General features: G+C 42.4%; 1 protein-coding gene across 1 annotated transcript in view; it reads left to right on the top strand.

The window, feature by feature from the left end:
• The first annotated feature begins 1,699 nt into the window (after positions 1–1,699).
• The window catches only part of col28a1b (collagen, type XXVIII, alpha 1b), a 154,307-nt gene continuing 134,718 nt past the window's right edge, over positions 1,700–21,288 (top strand). Inside the window, exons 1-3 of the mRNA XM_034174304.1 lie at positions 1,700–1,863; positions 3,345–3,487; positions 7,533–8,098. Coding sequence (XP_034030195.1) covers positions 3,346–3,487; positions 7,533–8,098 — 708 coding nt within the window. The 5' untranslated portion in view covers positions 1,700–1,863; position 3,345. The remainder of the gene's footprint in view (positions 1,864–3,344; positions 3,488–7,532; positions 8,099–21,288) is intronic.

The following is a 21,288-nucleotide window of genomic DNA, read 5'->3' as shown; positions in this document are numbered from 1 at the left end:
TTGAACAGTTGACCCCAAATATTTAAACTCATCTACTTTCACCACTTCTACTCCTTGTAACTGCACTATTCCACTGGGCTCCCTCTCATTCACACACATGTACTCAGTCTTGCTTCTACTGACTTTCATTCCCCTTCTCTCCAAAGCATATCTCCACTTCTCCAGACTAGACTCAACTTGCTCTCTACTCTCACTACAGATCACAATGTCATCTGCAAACATCATAGTCCATGGGGACTCCTGTCTGATCTCATCCGTCAACCTGTCCATCACCACTGCAAACAAGAAAGGACTCAGAGCTGATCCTTAGTGTAATCCCACCTCCACCTTGAATGAGTCTGTCATTCCGACTGCACATCTCACCGCTGTCACACTATTCTTGTACATGTCCTGCACTACCCTAACATACTTCTCTGCCACTCCAGGCTTCCTCATACAATGCCACAACTCTTCTCTTGGCACCCTATCATAAGCTTTTTCTAAGTCCACAAACACACAATGTAACTCTCTGTACTTTTCCAACAGTATTCTCAGAGCAAACATTGCATCTGTAGTGCTCTTTCTCGGCATGAAACCATATTGCTGCTCACAGATCTTCACCTGTTTTCTAAGCCTAGCTTCTACTACTCTTTCCCATAACTTCATGCTGTGGCTGATCAGCTTTATGCCTCTGTAGTTACTGCAGCTCTGCACATCACCCTTGTTCTTGAAAATAGGAACCAGCACACTTCGTCACCACTCCTCAGGCATCCTCTCACTTTCCAAGATTTTATTAAACAATCTGGTTAGAAACTCTACCGCCATCTCTCCTAGACATTTCCATGCCTCCACTGGAATGTCATCTGGACCAACTGCCTTTCCACTCTTCATCCTCTTCATAGCAGCCCTCACTTCTTCCTTGCTAATCTCTTGTACTTTACTCTCACCACATCATCCAGCCTTTTCTCTCGCTCATTTTCTTTATTCATCAACTCTTCAAAATATTCCCTCCACCTTCTCAGCACACACTCCTCACTTGTCAGCACATTACCATGTGCATCTTTTACCACCCTAACCTGCTGCACATCCTTTCCAGCTCTGTCCCTTTGTCTGGCCAATCGGTACAAGTCCTTTTCTCCTTCCTTACTATTCAACTTCTTGTACAGCTCGCAATATGCCTTTTCCTTTGCTTTTGCCACTTCTCTTTTCGCCTTACGCTGCATCTCCTTGTACTCCTGTCTACTTTCTTCATCTCTCCGACTATCCCAAAACTTTTTCGCCAACCTCTTTCTCCTTATGCTTTCCTGGACCTCTTCATTCCACCACCAAGCATTGTTCAAACATACATTCTTTAAATATATCACATACATACTTACAAAATGGGAGATATATCTCAAAACATAAAGCATAGTTATGATCAACAGATATGGAGTTAAGGTTGGTTATATTTAATCCAGAGTGCCTCATATAAAGTCTGTGCACATCTGCTTTTCACATTAGTGCGAGAGAGTGGAAAAGTGAACTAATGTCATTTGGGACTATGGGAACCAACCTCCAAAATACTTTTCACTAACCTAGACAAATAATGTCTATAATTTCCCACAATTTTCATACAGGGCACAAAAGCTGTGAAATGTTTTATATGCCCTTGATCTCATCTGCTGTCACCTAACTTGTGTAACATCATAATCCTATTTGTGTCCAGGGAGCAGCGGTGAGCTTTGAGTTGGAGCAGAGCTGAAATGTTGGAGCTGTGTCTCTCACACGGCTCTTCAGCTCAGCTCATGGTCCTCACATTATCTCAGAACGGTTCACAGAACCTAACTCTGCAGAGAAATGTCCCCACAGCTGACTGCACCACAAGGAACCTGAAGCAGCTTCAAGGTAAAACCCTTTGCTGGCATTGATTTTTCTTTTTATTGCATGCTTACAGACTCTTGTAATGTGAATCTTTGAAATTTAAATTCATGATTTTAGAACAGAATGGCTTTTACATTAAGAGGTCTTTTCAAAAGCAAAGTGGATCATTATAAACTTTAAATATGTTATAAAGGTACTGCAGGCAAGCGAATTTTTAATTTAAACCTCTCTTGAAATATGTCAAATAGGTGATGGTAGGAACAAGGTTTTGTGTAACCTTAGCCCAAATGAACCAGCTGTGTCACAAAACCACTTAGAATTTTGAAACAGTACCACAATTTCTTCAAATAATTACTTTTGAAAGACTCAAAACAAAACAGTCATATCAGTATTTTGCTTTGAATTGCTTGAAAATAAAAGAGTCCGTTGCCTTACAAAACAAGCCATGTTTCAAAACAGTAAATGAAACAATTACTTCTGAAAGACCTCAAGTGTTTCAGAGCACTAACAATAAATGAAACCCTTGCTTCAAATGATTAAATGTATGGACATGTTTGAGCAAATTAAATGATTGCTTCAGTCAATGATTCATTAATTTAAAGTGCTCGATACTATATAAAATAAATGCTTTATAAAAGAACTTATGTTCTGAAAATTTCAAAACAGTAAATGAAACAAATGGGCCTGCAATACCACAACTGTTTGAAAACACTTGAAACAATGAACAGAGATATTATTTCAGAAAATGCTTAATTGTGTTGAAATTGTTGCAAAACAACTGAAATTATGCGAACCAATTGCCTTGCAGACCAATTCACTTTCTGAAACCTTCAAAATATTAGACATGTCACAAAATGATTCATCAATTCAAAAAAAGCTGAGACATTCAATGAAACAATTACTTCAGAAAGCTGTTGCTTCTAAATGGTCAAAATAAATAAAGCAATTGTTTCAGAAAAAACAGTGACTCGTTTGAAGTATTTGAGACAATGTTTTGCAAACTGAATCATTTTGTTTAACAAAATATGTCACTTTCATGTTTAAACACTTTAATCACTGATGTTCATTTTGAAATGTTCAAAGCAATAAATGAAGCAATTGTTTAAGAAATTGATTCCCTTATGGCAAACTGCTCAAAACAAATGAAACAACCGGCTCAGAAAATGTTTGACGACTTCAAAATGTTTGAAACACAAAATGTTGTTTCACAAAATGGTTCACTATTCTGAAACATATATGTCAGAATGGTTTGAAGCATTTCATTGATGACACCTTGTAGCTCCTCCCTAAATAATTACTAGCTATGCACCTGAATGGTACACAGTCATTTATCTTTACATTTCACATCTGAACATTTATTTGCTTGTTTCCCAGTGCACATTCCTTTGAGTGGCAGCTCTACATAATTGTGGGTGGTAGCAGGATACATGAATGTAAAGCGAATTTAACAATACTCAAAGTGCATATGCAAATGCATTTCAAAATCCAACTCTTTGCTCTTCCAGAATGGAAATGTTGCAGGAGGGAAACTTGAGAAGAGGAGTGTGGATGTGTCTCCTGCTGTTGGCTGTAGTACACGAAGCCACAAGCCAAAAAAGGAAGACAGGGCGCAGGAACAACTACACTCTGTTCAACAACGGAGGAAATGGTAATTAATACGTATGAAGTATTCATATGCGGTGACGGTCAGTCACTGAATCATGCAGTGTGACTCAGACTCTCCATGTAAGAGAATTATTTTTCCCAAGGTTTTCATAGTTATAATCAGAACTAGACCTGCCAGCAGGCATACACGGGGTCCAAGCCCCCTACGCAGAACACCTTCTGAGCCCCTCCAAGGACCATGTGACTTGTAACGATGCAGCTGCAAGACGTGAGCCTGACCCACAGAGCCACATGGGCGACAGCGCTGTCATGCCAACTTTTCCTTCAAGGGGATTAAATTTAACTAAGACGTCCATACTTTTCCAGTATGTACACTGAATAATAGGCTTTCCTCCCACCATGTGCATGAAGTGATGCATCCAGGTAACTATGGTGGTAAACCAGTCTCTCAGTCTATATTTATCAATATTCAAAATCTAATTTACCTTCATATCTGTTCAACAAAGTGTTCTACCAAATAGCAACAACACTGATAGAAATATTAACTTTATGGTACACATAAAGGTCAGAGGTGATTGGGCAATGGATTGAGTTGAATATTTTTTACATATGACAATCACAATATCAGTCCCTTAAAAGTGCTTCTTCTGAATAAGGTTTAATCTGACCCATCCCCTGAGCAAGCACACTGAGAACAGCGTTCAGAAAAAAAGAACTTCCTCAGGAATTTTGTTTATAGCAAGGAACCTCAAGCACACCAGAATCAGTGTGGTGACTGTCCTTATATATATTCTCCCCCCTCATATACTTCTCTGCCACACTAGACTTCCACATCAAATACCACACCTTTTCTCTTGCCACACTGTCATAAGCTTTTTTTAAGTAAACAAATGTTGCAACTCCTTCTGGTCTTCTCTACACTTCTCCATCAACACTCTCAGAGCAAACACTGCATCTGCAGTGCATATACTGTGTAATTTAAAGCTATTCATATTGAAAATTATAGAAAATTCTTCTTTGAACATTGTCTTTGATGGATAAGTGGTTGAGATATGAATTTCAGGCTTTTCTATGTGTCTAGTTTCAGATTTTTACTTCCCCACTTGTGGCACCAACTTGTGACCAACTACTACAAAGTCTGGCAGGCAGATTTTTGTTCATTTTTCTGTCATTGGTCCATGTTTAATGTTTATTGGACTTAATCAGCTTAATTATATCAACACATAAATATCCATTGAACGTTTGTGCAGGTTGTGGTGCAGATGACAGTAATGACCAAAGCAGAGATAGAAAAAGTAGGTTTTATATTTGATGCAATTTTGCAGAAAGATGCAAAGGTAGAAATAGGAATAGCCCACTGTAGAAGATTCAGTACACTTAACAGAATGTGAAAACAGATGAAATTTGATGAGCTGTTTGATTGTTGACTGATACACAGTGTGGGAGTTTAAAGCCAAAGTACATTTTTATTATATCATCACCTGCAGGTGAATGAATGTAATTCTTGGTATTCTTGAGATGAACAAACAGATCCTTGTCAGCCATAAAAAATTCAGCTTGATAAGTTGTACAGTGTGGGCCACGTCCGTTTCATATTATAAGTCTTACTTTGAAAAATTAACAAAAATAGTAAATATGGACCAAATGTAAAAAGAAATTACACACTACATTTCCTTATGAAAGAGAATGTTTTTCTCAACTTCAGTGATATTTGATGTAATATATGGAAAGATATTAATGTTAATGTAATTTTTCATATTTTGAAAAATATAGAGTGACGGGTTTCAAAATAGACCATAGCATGAAGTAAAAATAAAAAGCTTTGCTACAAGCAGCAACTACAGGAGCTACTAAGATGTGAGACAATATCCATCTGGTGGTCTTCCTAAATGGAGGTGTTTGAGAACCCACATTGTTGAGAACCCCTCTGTATGGTCAGTAGGTATCTCAAGTTCATTAGCGTTTTGCCCCTTAACCTGTACGCTTCACCTGAGTGGGGCAGCAAAGAGTGGTCAGCCTTCACTTGCAGAAGGGTTCAAACAGCTGCCAGGGCAACTTTCCTGCTGGCCATCCTCAACTGCTCTAAGCCTGTTTTCTGCAGGAAAAGGTGCATTGATGCTGCTGGGAAACCTCGTTGGCCAACCTCGATGGGAAAAATGGCTGCGTGCCATCCTTTGGTTAGAGCTCGTTGATCAAGTCCTACGAACTTGGCTTTTTTTCAGTTGGTATGATATAGCCAGCTGATCTTCCCAAGGCACGGTAAGTTCTGCTACGAAGATAGTCTTTGTGCTCCTGGATATCAATGCCACGTCTGGACGAAGTGGGGTTTCTGCCACATCTTGCAGAAAGACTAGTTTCCTTTTCAAGTCCACCTGCATCTCCCAGTCAGTCGCACGCTGCAGAATGGATGGTGGGTTCTTGGCAGCTGCCTTTATCCTGGAAGCCTGGTTACCTTGGCATTGGAAATTGATGGCTGAAGGAGGGGGTGACCAGCGATTGTTGGCGCTGATTCTCTGCACTTCCACCCACTTGGCGATTTCTGTCAGAACTCAGTCATGTCTCTATCTATAACAGCCTTCTGTCAATGCCTTTGGGCATCCTGTTAAGATGTGGTTCAATGTACAAAAAGTTGTGGCACAGCATTTGCATGATGGATCTTCCTCCTTCCCCAATATTTTTAGATAACTTGGTGCTGGCAAAAGATCAGCTACTCCTTGTAGCAGGAAGGACAGCTTGCCTTGGTCAGCTCTTTCCCGGACAGCGGTCACTGAAGTGCTTGTTCCCACTGCATCCATTGTCCCTGAGAAGCAAGCCCCACTGCTTTCACTTAGCGATCCTCTTCCTTTTGCAACCGCTGTTTCCAGCCCTGCCAGGCTTAAACCCTTAATAAAAAAATTGTCTAACTGGGTGGTTGCCATCCAGGACCCAAGACGGTTCTGTGGTGTTGTGAATGCAGCAAAGCACAGCACCAGTGCATGCTCCCAGACTTCACTTGACTTGATCGGAAGAACATCACTTAACCCTCAAGGGACCGAGTGGGGTCATTTATGACCCCGGGTATATATTTTTGTGCACTATTTTTCTGTTTACTTGGAAAAACTTTCCTACCATGAATTAAGTCAATTTATTTGTCCTGCATTTGTTCATAGAATTTTGCAAGGATCGGCCGATCCGTGTGGCAAGTATAATCCAAACTTCTGCGGGGTCACTTATGACCCCAGGAAGATCTATGAGATTTTCAACATTATAGCTTCAGTTGTTATTGTAATTTTCCAACTCTAATCATTATATTTTACTCTTTTGCCAGGAAGCATTGCCAATAGACCAAGAATAGCAAGATTTACAGCTGCACAAGCACTGAGACTGATTCTTGATGCCCAGAGTGAGGATGAAAAGGACGATGGACAAATATATTAGAGTGTGAAATAAATATAAAGAACTGTAAAACAATAATTTCTATAGAAATATTCCAATATAAAGTCAGTGGGGTCATAAATAACCCCACTCAGTCATTTCAGTCCCTAAAATTCAGATTCAGCAATTTGATCATTCATCCACCTTAATTCTTAAAAAGTATCAATATCGGTATCGGTGATACTGGCCCTGTATTTACACATCAGCGCATCAAGAATTCTCTACTTGTTTAATTAACCATAATAATTTTCTCTGCATTGGCCGGATGTGGTATTTAGACTTATGTGACGTTCTTATTTTAAATGTGAGACACGCCCACTGTGTTGACTTGTCAGTGCAACACATCCACTCAAACTGCAGGATAGTGATGAAGACGTGTCCTTTCAGATGAGGTGGCCAGTAGCAGGTTTGTTTCTTAGCAATGTGTAATTTTATTTATGTATTTAAGGATGCATGACCTCAGTGTTATGAAGTGATGTTGGCACCAAAAGTTTGATATATGTTTTTATGACGCCTAGTAATATGTATCATCAATGCTCCACCGAAGACATCACCTCCATCTTGTTGGTTTTCTTTTCAACCATGCCGTGGCTGGTTTGTTGAGTTATTACCAGGATTAGTCAAACATTTCCTGATTTTTTTCATAAGATTTTCTTGTTTCCTTTCTCTCACAGGTCTAACATGTTCACTGGAGGTGGTGTTCATCCTTGACAGTTCAGAGAGTGCAAAAATAACCTTATTTGAGAAACAAAAGGCCTTCGTGTTGAGCTTCAGTACTCGTCTCTCCACGCTCCTAGTCCCAGGCTGGACGCTAAAAGTGCAAATGGCTGCACTTCAGTACAGCAGCTCTGTGTTCATCGAGCAACGGTTCTCATCCTGGAAAGACCTTGATTCATTTCATGGGACAGTCAGCACCATGAGCTACATTGGCCACGGCACCTATACCACCTACGCCATCACCAACGCCTCACAGCTACTGGAACAGGAGACATCAGAGGACAGCGTCCGGGTTGCAGTGCTGATGACAGACGGGGTCGACCATCCCCGCAACCCCGATGTCATTGCAGCTGCAGCAGAAGCCAAAGGTCATGACATAAAGTTCTTCACAATAGGCCTGTCAGATATCGCCCAGCAGAGTCAGAACAACGCCAAACTCCGGGCTATTGCAAATACACCTGCTCAGCAGTTTGTGCAAAGTCTTGTGGATCCTCAGCTTGAAGAGAAGCTGTTCAAAGAGATGGTGAGTTTGGGTCACAAGTGAGAGGACATAGGAATGTCAACCACTGATATAGCAGTGCTGCAACCCCAAATCAGAAAGAGTTTATTAGAACTTTTTAGATTTTAGATTTAGGTTTAGATGGATTCCTCTGTGTAGTATCAAACAAATTATTCACGTTTACCAAAATGTAACCAGGTGACTCTCTGCACTTAATAATCCATCTTTTCTTGTCTAGTTTTACTACTTGTGGAAGATAAAAACATCCAGTTTGTCCTTGTTGCTGCAATAAATGACAAAACCTGAAAATTTGTAACTTTCGGTGGCAAGTGTCTTTGCAGTGTAGCCAGAGGTGGTGGAATTTTTCTGTCAACCTCTCAATGAAAATCATGGAACATCCGGTTGATTGTCTGGCAATCACAGTTGAGATAAGGATTGCTGCTTTTAAAAATGTATTTATTTATTTATTTTTGCAGTTTACATGTCACTCTAACTTTTTCTGATTTGGGGGTTGTATATTGCTTTTCCCAAAGAGTTTAACTCGGTTCACCAGGCCGCTCTGTGGGGCATCTTGAGAATTTGTAGGATTACTAATAATTTACTGGACATAGCCATCTGATACATAGGTATTATGAGTGCTATGTGGAGTGGGAGCAGAGCCTGTGACTTTTCCCAAATGAATTCTGGTGTTCAGGTAGGATGTGGAGTTGAACAATGGCTTTGTGGTTAGCACTGTTGTGTCACAGTGAGAAGATCCTGGGATGTCTTCCTGCCTGGTCCTTTCTGTCTGGAGTTTGCATGTTCTCCCTGTGTACACGTGGCTCCCTCTGTGTGCTCCGGCTTCATCCCACTTCCAAAGACATGCATGTTAGGTCAATTGGACAGACTAGCAGTCTGTGCAGGGTGTAACCTGACTCTGCCTGTGTGGATTCTGGAAATTTCTTGGAACCATCAACATAGTATTTACTGCAAGAGGAATGCCAGAAGCAGAATGCTGACCTGTTCTCCACCTATGTCGACCTGACCAAGGCCCTCAACACCGTGAGAAGGTCTCTAGAAGATCACGGCCAAGTATGGGTGCCCACGGACGTTTATTTCCCTGGTTTCCCAGTTCCATGATGGCATGTACGCAAAGATCCAGGACAATGGAGAGACATGTGCAACATTTTCAGTCTCAAGTGGCGTCAAGCAGAACCATATCCTGGCACCAACACAGTTTAGCTTCATATTCGCTGCTGACTGATGCATTCAGAGATGGCAAAGTTGGAATCAGCTTCACTTACCAAACAGATGGCAAGCTATTTAATCTCAGGAGGTTTCAAGCGAAAACCAAGGTCAGGACAGACCCTCATCAGAGACGTTTTGTTTGCTGATGATTGTGCCCTCAGTGCAGGATCTGAAGCTGAACTCAGCATCGACAAGTTCACCACTACCTACAGAGATGTCGGCCTCACCATCAGCACAAAAAGAAACAGAACAACAACAACAAAAACTGATATTCTGCCTTAGCCAGGCCCAGGGAAATCCTATGTTGAGTCCAACATCACAGTCAATGGTCAGAGACTCAATACATTGGACCACTTCACCTACTTCAGCGGCACACTGCTACATAGCATAGCCATCTATGACAAAGTGAGCATCAGGATGGCAAGGGCCAGCTCAACCTTTGGCAGACAATATACCTAGACAATACACCTTCTCTAGAACAGAAGGAGCATTAGTCTGGAGACGAAGCTGAAGGTTTCCTTACAGTAGCACTCCCTTCACTGCTCTACACTTGTGAAACTTGAACAGTGTACCAACGCCATGCCAAGAAGTTGAACCACTTCCACACAACATACCTCAGAAAGCTGCTGACCATCAAGTGCCAGGACAGGATCCCAGACACTGAGGCACACGCACAAGCAGTCCTTCTGAGCATCTACACCATTTTAAAGTAGTCCCAGTTACGCTGGGCTGGCCAGGTTGCTCACATGCCCTACTATCAGCAGCCCATAAGGATCTTCTATGGCGAGCTACAGCAAGCGAAGAGGTCCCAAGGAGGTCAGAAGAAATTCTTTAAAGACACTCTGAAAGCATCTACGTTCAATCCTTGTATTGATTGGGTGTTGGGTTGGATTGTGGACTCCAGCAATTTCAGTGCCTTTTTTAGTAAGGAAAGATTTTCAGACCTTTCCTTGTAACCCCGATTTGGAATGTATGGACTTGTGGTTATTCTGGATCAAGATTAGTGTGATAAAACCGCTTCTTAAGAAACTCAGTTTGAAGCTGGAATTGGTGGTAACATATAAACCAATTTCTAACCTATTGTCTGTGTTTCGAGAAGACTTAGAAAAAGTGGTTGCTTAGTATCTGTAAGTACGAGGTCTGTTAGAAAAGTAACGGACCTTTTTATTTTAAGCAAAAAATATATGGATTTGATTCATATGTTTTTACGTCAGCCAAGCTTGAACCTTTGTGCGCATGCTTGAGTTTTTTCACGCCTGTCGGTTGCGTCATTCGCCTGTGGGCAGGCTTTGAGTGAGCACTGGTCCACCCCCCTCGTCGGATTTTTATTGTCAGGGAAATGGTGGAATGATTTGGGCTTTGCTCCATCAGAATTTTTTCAGAAACTGTTAGCGACAGGCAGCTGGAAACCATTCGGAAAATTCATTTGGCTTTCGGTGAAAATTTTTTGGGCTTCACAGAGATTAAGGAGTGTTACTATCGCTTTAAGGACAGCCCACAATGGCGCATGGCGCGCCGCGCTCCGAGCCACGATCGACAAGCAGAAACAACCATTTAATTTCTAAACGGGTGGCTGTATGGCTCCGGGACCATCGTGTGCAATTTCTCTGGTTATCACAAGAGCTGGACATCAACCATTTTCCGGCAATTTCACTTTTAACAAGAGACTTTGTCATGGAAAGCCGCGCAGAGGCTTCGCGTGTCACGACAGATTCGCTGATGGAGCGCGACAAAGAACACCTCCGTTTTGGAGTGTCAGAGGACAAGTTGGGACATGCCCAGCTCTCCACAATTTCTCTTGTACTCACTCGACTGGTAAGCCACTGAAAGCCGAGATAGGCATGTCCCAACTTGTCCTCTGACACTCCAAAACGGAGGTGTTCTTTGTCTCGCTCCATCAGCGGCTCCGTCATGACGCGCGAAGCCTCCGCGCGGCTTTCCATGACAAAATCTCTTGTTAAAAGTGAAATCTGCCGGAAAATGGCTGATGTCCAGCTCTTGTGATAACCAGAGAAATTGCACATGATGGTCCCAGAGCCATACAGCCATCCGTTTAGAAATGAAATGGTCGTTTCTGCCTGTCGATCATGGCTTGGAGTGCGGCGCGCCGTGCACCATTGTGGGCAGTAGTAACACTCCTTAATCTCTGTGAAGCCCAAAAAATTTTCACCGAAAGCCAAATGAATTTTCCGAATGGTTTCCAGCTCCCTGTCTCTAACAGTTTCTGAAAAAAATTCTGATGGAGCAAAGCCCAAATCATTCTGCCATTTCCTTGCAATGAAAAAACGACAAGAGGGGTGGACCAGTGCTCACTCAAAGCCTGCCCACAGGCAAATGACGCAACCGACAGGCGTGAAAAAACTCACGCATGCGCACGAAGGTTCAAGCTTGGCTGATGTAAAAACATATGAATCAAATCCATATATTTTTTGCATAAAATAAAAAGGTCCGTTACTTTTCAGACTTCGTATTTGTTAGAAAAATGTGCTCTGTGACCTTTACTGTCAAAGTTCAAGGCATATTGCTCCACAGAGACCACATTTGTCAATAAATTTTCTATACCCGCTTACTCCAATTAAGGGTCACGGGGGGCTGGAGCCTATCCCAGCAGTCATAGACCATGAGGTAGGGTACACCCTGGACAGAACACCAGTCTGTGACAGAGCACAGGGACCACAGTGAGATTAAAGTGGTGAAAAATTTGTTCCAGGTTTTGGATACAGATTCCACACCTTTGTTACAGGTGATCAGTGCATTGTGCTGGAGAGAATGGGGAGCTGTTTTGGCATTTCTGGTCAGGTTGCATGGTTGAGGTGTTATTTGTCGGGTCTATCACAGTGTGTTTTTACCACAGTGCAGGCAGTGGGCTAGATGTCACCATGTGTGGGGAGTCATTGTCACTGAGATGTACTTTGTAAAAATCTTATGAGTGCAGTAAGATCTTTCCTAATTGCACAATTGTCACCAAATGTGGTGTGTGTATGTTAGACATGGTGACCCCAAGAAGCCAATTGTTTTTGGGATTAAATGACAAAATTACTGAGCTGTACTAAAATCAAATCAAATCAATTTTATTTATATAGCGCCAAATCACAACAAACAGTTGCCCCAAGGCGCTTTATATTGTAAGGCAAAGCCATACAATAATTACGGAAAAACCCCAACGGTCAAAACGACCCACTGTGAGCAAGCACTTGGCAACAGTGGGAAGGAAAAACTCCCTTTTAACAGGAAGAAACCTCCAGCAGAACCAGGCTCAGGGAGGGGCAGTCTTCTGCTGGGACTGGTTGGGGCTGAGGGAGAGAACCGGGAAAAAGACATGCTGTGGAGGGGAGCAGAGATCAATCACTAATGATTAAATGCAGAGTGGTGCATACAGAGCAAAAAGAGAAAGAAACACTCAATGCATTATGGGAACCCCCCAGCAGTCTAAGTCTATAGCAGCATAACTAAGGGATGGTTCAGGGTCACCTGATCCAGCCCTAACTATAAGCTTTAACAAAAAGGAAAGTTTTAAGCCTAATCTTAAAAAGGAGAGAAGGTGTCTGTCTCCCTGATCCGAATTGGGAGCTGGTTCCACAGGAGAGGAGCCTGAAAGCTGAAGGCTCTGCCTCCCATTCTACTCTTACTGTCGGGAAAGTGTAGTGACACGGACCCACAACAAATGAAATGAACGGTCAATAGATGAGCCAAAATATAACAATTTAATGTTGTGAATGTGCACAACGAACATACAGACAATCTCAGAATATCACAACAGTCAATACACAAAGGTGACGTGTGGGCAGGCTCGAGGATAGAAGACGTCTGTCCTGAGGAGAGCCGGAACCACACGATTTCCGCCGCCCCAGAACCTGGTGAATACTGGAGCCGCCAAGTCCCGAATTCCCAGGTGATCACCGTCCCCGACTGTCGGATCTGGTACTGCTGGCGAAGAACAAAGACAGTCAAGTGTGGGTGTGTGTACACCCAGTAACAATAACGGTGGGAATGCCACCTCCACCTCTCACTCAGCGCGTTGCAGCGGTCTCAGCTGAAAAGGAGCGCCGTCTTGCACAGTCTCCTCAAAAACGACCGGTTCTCCGGCAAACACTCACAATAAACAGATTTACAAAAGGCTGAGGATATTACCTCCAATGAAGTATGATATCTCGGCAACGAGGTGGAGATGACGTCCGATCTTTATGGAGTGAGATGATGTTGAGTAGATGGGTGACAGCTGTCAAGAGGTAATGAGCGACAGCTGTCACCCCCGGCTGTGTCCATGGCGGCAGCGCCCTCTCGTGCCTGAAGCCCGCACTTCAGGCAGAGCGCCCACTGGTGGTGGGCCAGCAGTACCTCCTCTTCTGTCGGCCCACACACAACACTTACAAACCCTAGGAACTACAAGTAAACCTGCAGTCTGAGAGCGAAGCGCTCTATTGGGGTAATATGGTACTATGAGGTCCCTAAGATAAGAAGGTACCTGACTATTCAAAACCTTCTAAGTAAGAAGAAGAATTTTAAATTCTATTCTAGAATTAACAGGAAGCCAATGAAGAGAGGCCAATATGGGTGAGATATGCTCTCTCCTTCTAGTCCCCGTCAGTACTCTAGCTGCAGCATTTTGAATTAACTGAAGGCTTTTCAGGGAACTTTTAGGACAACCTGATAATAATGAATTACAATAGTCCAGCCTAGAGGAAATAAATGCATGAATTAGTTTTTCAGCATCACTCTGAGACAAGACCTTTCTAATTTTAAAGATATTGCGTAAATGCAAAAAAGCAGTCTTACATATTTGTTTAATATGCGCTTTGAATGACATATCCTTGTTGGGAAGGTGTCGTAACACGGACCCACAACAGGGGGCGCAAATGAACGGACAATGGATAAGAGAAGGAGTAACAATTTAATGTTGCACAAGAACACAACGTAATATAAACAAGAGTGCTGCCAATCATACACAAGAGGACTGCGGGCAGGCTTGAAGATAGGAGACCTCGGATGAACGAAGAGCCGGGGCCCACACCGCTTCTACCACCAACGGCCTGAAGAACACCGAAGCCGCCAAGCCCTGAGTCCCCAGGTGGTCTCTGTCCTCCGTTGTCAGCCCTGGTACTGCTGGCAGACAGAAACAGAAGGTGGTGAGTGTGAATCCTCACACCCAGCAACCTTGATTAATGATTCCTCTTGGAGGGAGAACCTCCACCTCCAATCATACACACGTGCAGCTCCTGTTTACCACTTATCGGTTTTGGGGTGTGAGGCGAAGTCGTCGCAGTCACACCAAACGCCAAAAATCCCAGATAAGGAATACCAACAGGAAAAACAGCTGCAAAACAGATCAGATTATTATTCGCAATAATCACAGCAGAGAAGTTTACCTCGAATCGTAGGAGATTTCTCGGCGAGGAGGTGGAGTCGCCGTCCGGCCTTTATGGTGATGATGATGATGAGATGAATGAGTGACAGCTGGTGTTGAGGATGATTGACGGCTGTCACTCCCAGTGGTTCTGGCGCCCTCTTGTGCTTGAAGCCCGCACTCCAAGCAGGGCGCCATCTGGTGGTGGTGAGCCAGCAGTACCTCCTCTTCAGCGGCCCACACAACAATCCTGATCAAAAATGACTCCAAGATTTCTCACAGTATTACTAGAGGTCAGGGTAATGCCATCCAGAGTAAGGATCTGGTTAGACACCATGTTTCTAAGATTTGTGGGGCCAAGTACAATAACTTCAGTTTTATCTGAGTTTAAAAGCAGGAAATTAGAGGTCATCCATGTCCTTATGTCAGTAAGACAATCCTGCAGTTTAGCTAATTGGTGTGTGTCCTCTGGCTTCATGGATAGATAAAGCTGGGTATCATCTGCGTAACAATGAAAATTTAAGCAATGCCGTCTAATAATACTGCCTAAGGGAAGCATGTATAAAGTGAATAAAATTGGTCCTAGCACAGAACCTTGTGGAACTCCATAATTAACCTTAGTCTGTGAAGAAGATTCCCCATTTACATGAACAAATTGTAATCTATTAGATAAATATGATTCAAACCACCGCAGCGCAGTGCCTTTAATACCTATGGCATGCTCTAATCTCTGTAATAAAATTTTATGGTCAACAGTATCAAAAGCAGCACTGAGGTCTAACAGAACAAGCACAGAGATGAGTCCACTGTCTGAGGCCATAAGAAGATCATTTGTAACCTTCACTAATGCTGTTTCTGTACTATGATGAATTCTAAAACCTGACTGAAACTCTTCAAATAGACCATTCCTCTGCAGATGATCAGTTAGCTGTTTAACAACTACCCTTTCAAGATTTTTTGAGAGAAAAGGAAGGTTGGAGATTGGCCTATAATTAGCTAAGATAGCTGGGTCAAGTGATGGCTTTTTAAGTAATGGTTTAATTACTGCCACCTTAAAAGCCTGTGGTACATAGCCAACTAATAAAGATAGATTGATCATATTTAAGATCGAAGCATTAAATAATGGTAGGGCTTCCTTGAGCAGCCTGGTAGGAATGGGGTCTAATAGACATGTTGATGGTTTGGATGAAGTAACTAATGAAAATAACTCAGACAGAACAATCTGAGAGAAAGAGTCTAACCAAATACCGGCATCACTGAAAGCAGCCAAAGATAACGATACGTCTTTGGGATGGTTATGAGTAATTTTTTCTCTAATAGTTAAAATTTTATTAGCAAAGAAAGTCATGAAGTCATTACTAGTTAAAGTTAAAGGAATACTCAGCTCAAGAGAGCTCTGACTCTTTGTCAGCCTGGCTACAGTGCTGAAAAGAAACCTGGGGTTGTTCTTATTTTCTTCAATTAGTGATGAGTAGTAAGATGTCCTAGCTTTACGGAGGGCTTTTTTATAGAGCAACAGACTCTTTTTCCAGGCTAAGTGAAGATCTTCTAAATTAGTGAGACGCCATTTCCTCTCCAACTTACGGGTTATCTGCTTTAAGCTGCGAGTTTGTGAGTTATACCACGGAGTCAGGCACTTCTGATTTAAAGCTCTCTTTTTCAGAGGAGCTACAGCATCCAAAGCTGTCTTCAATGAGGATGTAAAACTATTGACGAGATACTCTATCTCACTTACAGAGTTTAGGTAGCTACTCTGCACTGTGTTGGTATATGGCATTAGGGAACATAAAGAAGGAAACATATCCTTAAACCTAGTTACAGCGCTTTCTGAAAGACTTCTAGTGTAATGAAACTTATTCCCCACTGCTGGGTAGTCCATCAGAGTAAATGTAAATGTTATTAAGAAATGATCAGACAGAAGGGAGTTTTCAGGGAAAACTGTTAAGTCTTCAATTTCCATACCATAAGTCAGAACAAGATCTAAGATATGATTAAAGTGGTGGGTGGACTCATTTACATTTTGAGCAAAGCCAATTGAGTCTAATAATAGATTAAATGCAGTGTTGAGGCTGTCATTCTCAGCATCTGTGTGGATGTTAAAATCGCCCACTATAATTATCTTATCTGAGCTAAGCACTAAGTCAGACAAAAGTTCTGAAAATTCACAGAGAAACTCACAGTAACGACCAGGAGGACGATAGCTAACAACAAATAAAACTGTTTTTTGGGACTTCCAATTTGGATGGACAAGACTAAGAGTCAAGCTTTCAAATGAATTAAAGCTCTGTCTGGGTTTTTGATTAATTAATAAGCTGGAATGGAAGATTGCTGCTAATCCTCCGCCTCGGCCCGTGCTACGAGCGTTCTGGCAGTTAGTGTGACTCGGGGGTGTTGACTCATTTAAACTAACATAATCATCCTGCTGTAACCAGGTTTCTGTAAGGCAGAATAAATCAATATGTTGATCAATTATTATATCATTTACTAACAGGGACTTAGAAGAGAGAGACCTAGTGTTTAATAGACCACATTTAACTGTTTTAGTCTGTGGTGCAGTTGAAGGTGCTATATTATTTTTTATTTTTGAATTTTTATGCTTAGATTTTTGCTGGTTATTAGTAGTCTGGGAGCAGGCACCCTCTCTACGGGGATGGGGTAATGAGGGGATGGCAGGGGGAGAGAAGCTGCAGAGAGGTGTGTAAGACTAGAACTCTGCTTCCTGGTCCCAACCCTGGATAGTCACGGTTTGGAGGATTTAAGAAAATTGGCCAGATTTCTAGAAATGAGAGCTGCTCCATCCAAAGTGGGATGGATGCCGTCTCTCCTAACAAGACCAGGTTTTCCCCAGAAGCTTTGCCAATTATCTATGAAGCCCACCTCATTTTTTTTAGTAGCAGACTACAGTCTACAGTTAGACTTAGTTTACTAAGTCTACTAACTGTAAGTCTTTGATAGAAAAGTGTCCTTTGTCAGTGGTAAGCTTATCAATGTTTGCTCAGGGTGCCATGGGTTAGTATACAAATAATGAATATTTATGAGTTCAATGGTACGAATATTTCATGAGGTGAAAGCTGGAACATACCATTCAACTCGCCTCGTTGAATGGTATGTTCCAGCTTTCACCAAATTAAATATTCGATCCATTGAAAAAAATGTAAAAACCTTCATTATTTGTTTTATATAATGACTGAAATAGATCCTTGTCATTTGATAGTTTATTAATTTCTAAACAACAGAAAAGGGACTTAAATTTTGGTGTTCCACTGCTGCTAAAGTCCAAATTGTGACATGTAGTCCGTGATGCTGTGCACTGACTTCGGACTTCCTAACAAAAAAAAGAAGAAGAAGAAAAAAAAAGATTTTGTGTAGTTCCTCAGTCCAGACAAAAATCACATCAGCTTTTCACCTGAACAGTTCTTCATGCATCCAGACGGCTTACAGCGGAGTGGGTTTGAAGAGTTCAGATGCAAAACCCATTAAGTATTTTTTAATGGAGAAAAATGCAGTTGAAAATGGAGATTTAAAGGAAACCATATTTGGAAATGCACAGACTTTCATCAATAAAATGAAAACAGTTTGCTCAAATTCTTTCATATTTTGCACACTGATGGTCCCCTTGACAGCCAAGTACATGTTGGCCTCAACTAAAAAATTATGGTTTTGGAGATACTGGGTTTTGCATCTGAACTCTTCATTTGTGTGTGTTTGTGTGTGTGTGTGTGTCACAAGAAATAGCAGCGTCAGTTAGCTCGTTGTCCCCCCGCGCGCACACACCGGGTTGGTGCTTGTGCGCGTGTGTACTACCCTAAAAATGACTGTGTACATCCTCAGTGCAGCGAAAAAAAAATCACATCAGAAATTAGTCCAGCTTTTCATTCCAACTTCCTGCAAACAGCCTCCACACAGCAAAGTGGATCTGATTTGTGTGTGCGTGCGTGCGCACGTGTGGGTGCGTGTGCATGTGTGTGCACAAGCACACGTGGGGCATGCATGCGCGTACACGAGCACATGTGGCACGTGCGTGCGCTAGCACATGTGCACGAGGATGTGTGCGCGTGCGTGCGTGTGTCCAATGGTACCGAAAGTATGGAACCAAGATTGCACTCTAAATGCAATGCAACACAAATGGGATGAATTAATCCATGTCATGTGACATACAAAGCACCAATCAAATGACAAGGATCCACTCAGCCGTTATATAATGCAGACTAACAACACTACGTTTGAATTTTCCACAGTGACGTATACAGTGTTCCTCAAACATTTCAAAAAGGTTGTGATTCTGAATATTGTCATAGAATGTATATCAGAACATTGTGTTGTGCTGCCACCTGCTCAACTGTTCAGTAATGTGCATCCATATCAATCTTTATATTTTGTATTGAGTGGAGAGTCTGTGTAAATCAACTTATGCATTGCTTTTATTGAAATGACTTCAGATTATTTGTCTTTAGTTAACTTTATAAAAAGATGGCGTTTAAAAGCTGGTGTAAAGTTTTCTGTGGTGTAGCTGTACTCTCTGACCACTTTGGATCTACGAGGTCTGTCCAAAAAGTATTGGACCTTTTATTTTTTGCAAAAACCATATGGATTTGAATCACGTGTGATTGCATCAGCCAAGCTTGAACCTTCGTGCGCATGCGTGAGTTTTTTCATGCCTGTCGGTCGCGTCACTCGCCTGTGAGCAGGCTTTGTGTGAGCACTGGTCCACCCCTCTCTTCGTTTTTTTTATTGCGAATAAATGTCTGAACGATTTGGAGCTTTGCTGCATCAATTTTTTTCCAGAAACTGTGACGCGCCACGGAGCCATTCATTACGCGGCACAAAACCACCTCCGTGTTGGTCTCACAGGACGGCTTTCAGGTGGATTTCAGACGGCTGTCGGTTGCTTTTCAGTCGTGTGATTATCCGAGAAATTGAGCATGAGCTGGACATGCCCCAACATGTCCTGTGAGGCTTCATCATGGCGTTGCTTTGTGCCATGCGGCTCCACCGCGACGCGCGGAACTCCGCTCCTCTTTCCATGACAAAAACTCCTGTAACAGTGGAATGTGCCGTTCATTTCTAAACTGGACGCTGTCTTGATCTGGTATGTCATCTGACTAGCACAGGAATTGTGAAAAGACGTGGACATCAGCACTTTTTTGGCACACTGAGACAGACGTGCGGAGGAGTTCCACGCGTCGCGGTGGAGCTGCATGGCGCAAAACAACGCCGTGATGAAGCCTCACAGGACATGTTGGGGCATGTCCAGCTCATGCTCAATTTCTCGGATAATCACACGACTGAAAAGCAACCGACAGCCGTCTGAAATCCACCTGAAGCCGTCCTGTGAGACCAACACGGAGGTGGTTTTGTGCTGCATAATGAACGGCTCCGTGGCGCGTCCCTCCGCTTTTCTTTCCATGAAAAAAAACTCCTGTAACAGTAGAATGTGCCGAAAAAGTGTTGATGTCCACGCCTTCTGCCTTTTTGTGAAAGTCAGACGACGTCCCGGATCAACAAAGCCTTCACGTTGGAAATGATCTGGTTGTTCCAGCGGGGTTGGAGCCTGTCGATCAGCACTCTCAGCAGTTGTGGGCGGTCTTTAAACCGTCTGGATCACTCCTTAATCTGTGTAATCCCAATAAAATCGTCCCTGAAAGCCATATTAATTTTCCGAACGGTGTCCACCTGGAGGTCTCTCACAGTTTCTGAAAAAAATTGATGCAGCAAAGCTCCAAATCGTTCAGACATTTATTCGCAATAAAAAAACGACGAGAGGGGTGGACCAGTGCTCACACAAAGCCTGCTCACAGGTGAATGACGCAACCGACAGGCGTGAAAAAACTCACGCATGCACACGAAGGTTCAAGCTTGGCTGATGCAATCACACATGATTCAAATCCATATGGTTTTTGCAAAAAATAAAAAAGTCGGATACTTTTTGGACAGACCTCATACTTTTAGCTGTTGTGCTTCCATATTTTATTTCTGCCTGAAAGTCATATAAATTAAGTTTTTATATAGAAATTCATTGTACCAGTTATTATGTCCGCCAAGACTCCATTACATTTTGGAGGTGATTTGGATGCAGATCCAGATTCTGAATCAAGTTTCACTTTATATAGGCTTTGAAGGATTACTTTAAAACGACTTCACGGATTCTCACCAAATTTGCACCACAGATAGTCATTAGGGCATAGATGACTAAACTACATTTTGGAGGTGATCCGGATCCGGATGGGTGGACGTCAGAAATCTCTGATTGCTGTTGATTTTTTTTTTTTTCTCCTTTATTGCCCAAACAGGTCAAACCATACAGGAGCTAGATTCATGTATTTTTTTTTTTTTTTTTACATTTAAATGTTGGTGGGATTTCAAGTTTCAAGTGTCTCATTTTTGTTGGGAAGGTGTCGTAGCACGGACCCACAACAGGGGGCGCAAATGAACGGACAATGAATAAGCCAAAAAGTAACAATTTAATGTTGTGATAACACACAACTAAATACACAAAATTTGCAAAGTCAATTAACACCAGGTGACGTGTGGGCAGGCTCGAAGATAGAAGACCCCCGACGAGAGAGAAGCCGCGTCCCACACGGCTTCCACCACCAACGGTCTGAAGAACACCGGAGCCGCCAAGTCCCGAGTCCCCAGGTGG

The sequence above is a fragment of the Thalassophryne amazonica genome, chromosome 7, assembly GCF_902500255.1.
Source record: "Thalassophryne amazonica chromosome 7, fThaAma1.1, whole genome shotgun sequence".
Taxonomy (NCBI): domain Eukaryota; kingdom Metazoa; phylum Chordata; class Actinopteri; order Batrachoidiformes; family Batrachoididae; genus Thalassophryne; species Thalassophryne amazonica.
This window is presented reverse-complemented; position numbering and strand designations above follow the sequence as displayed.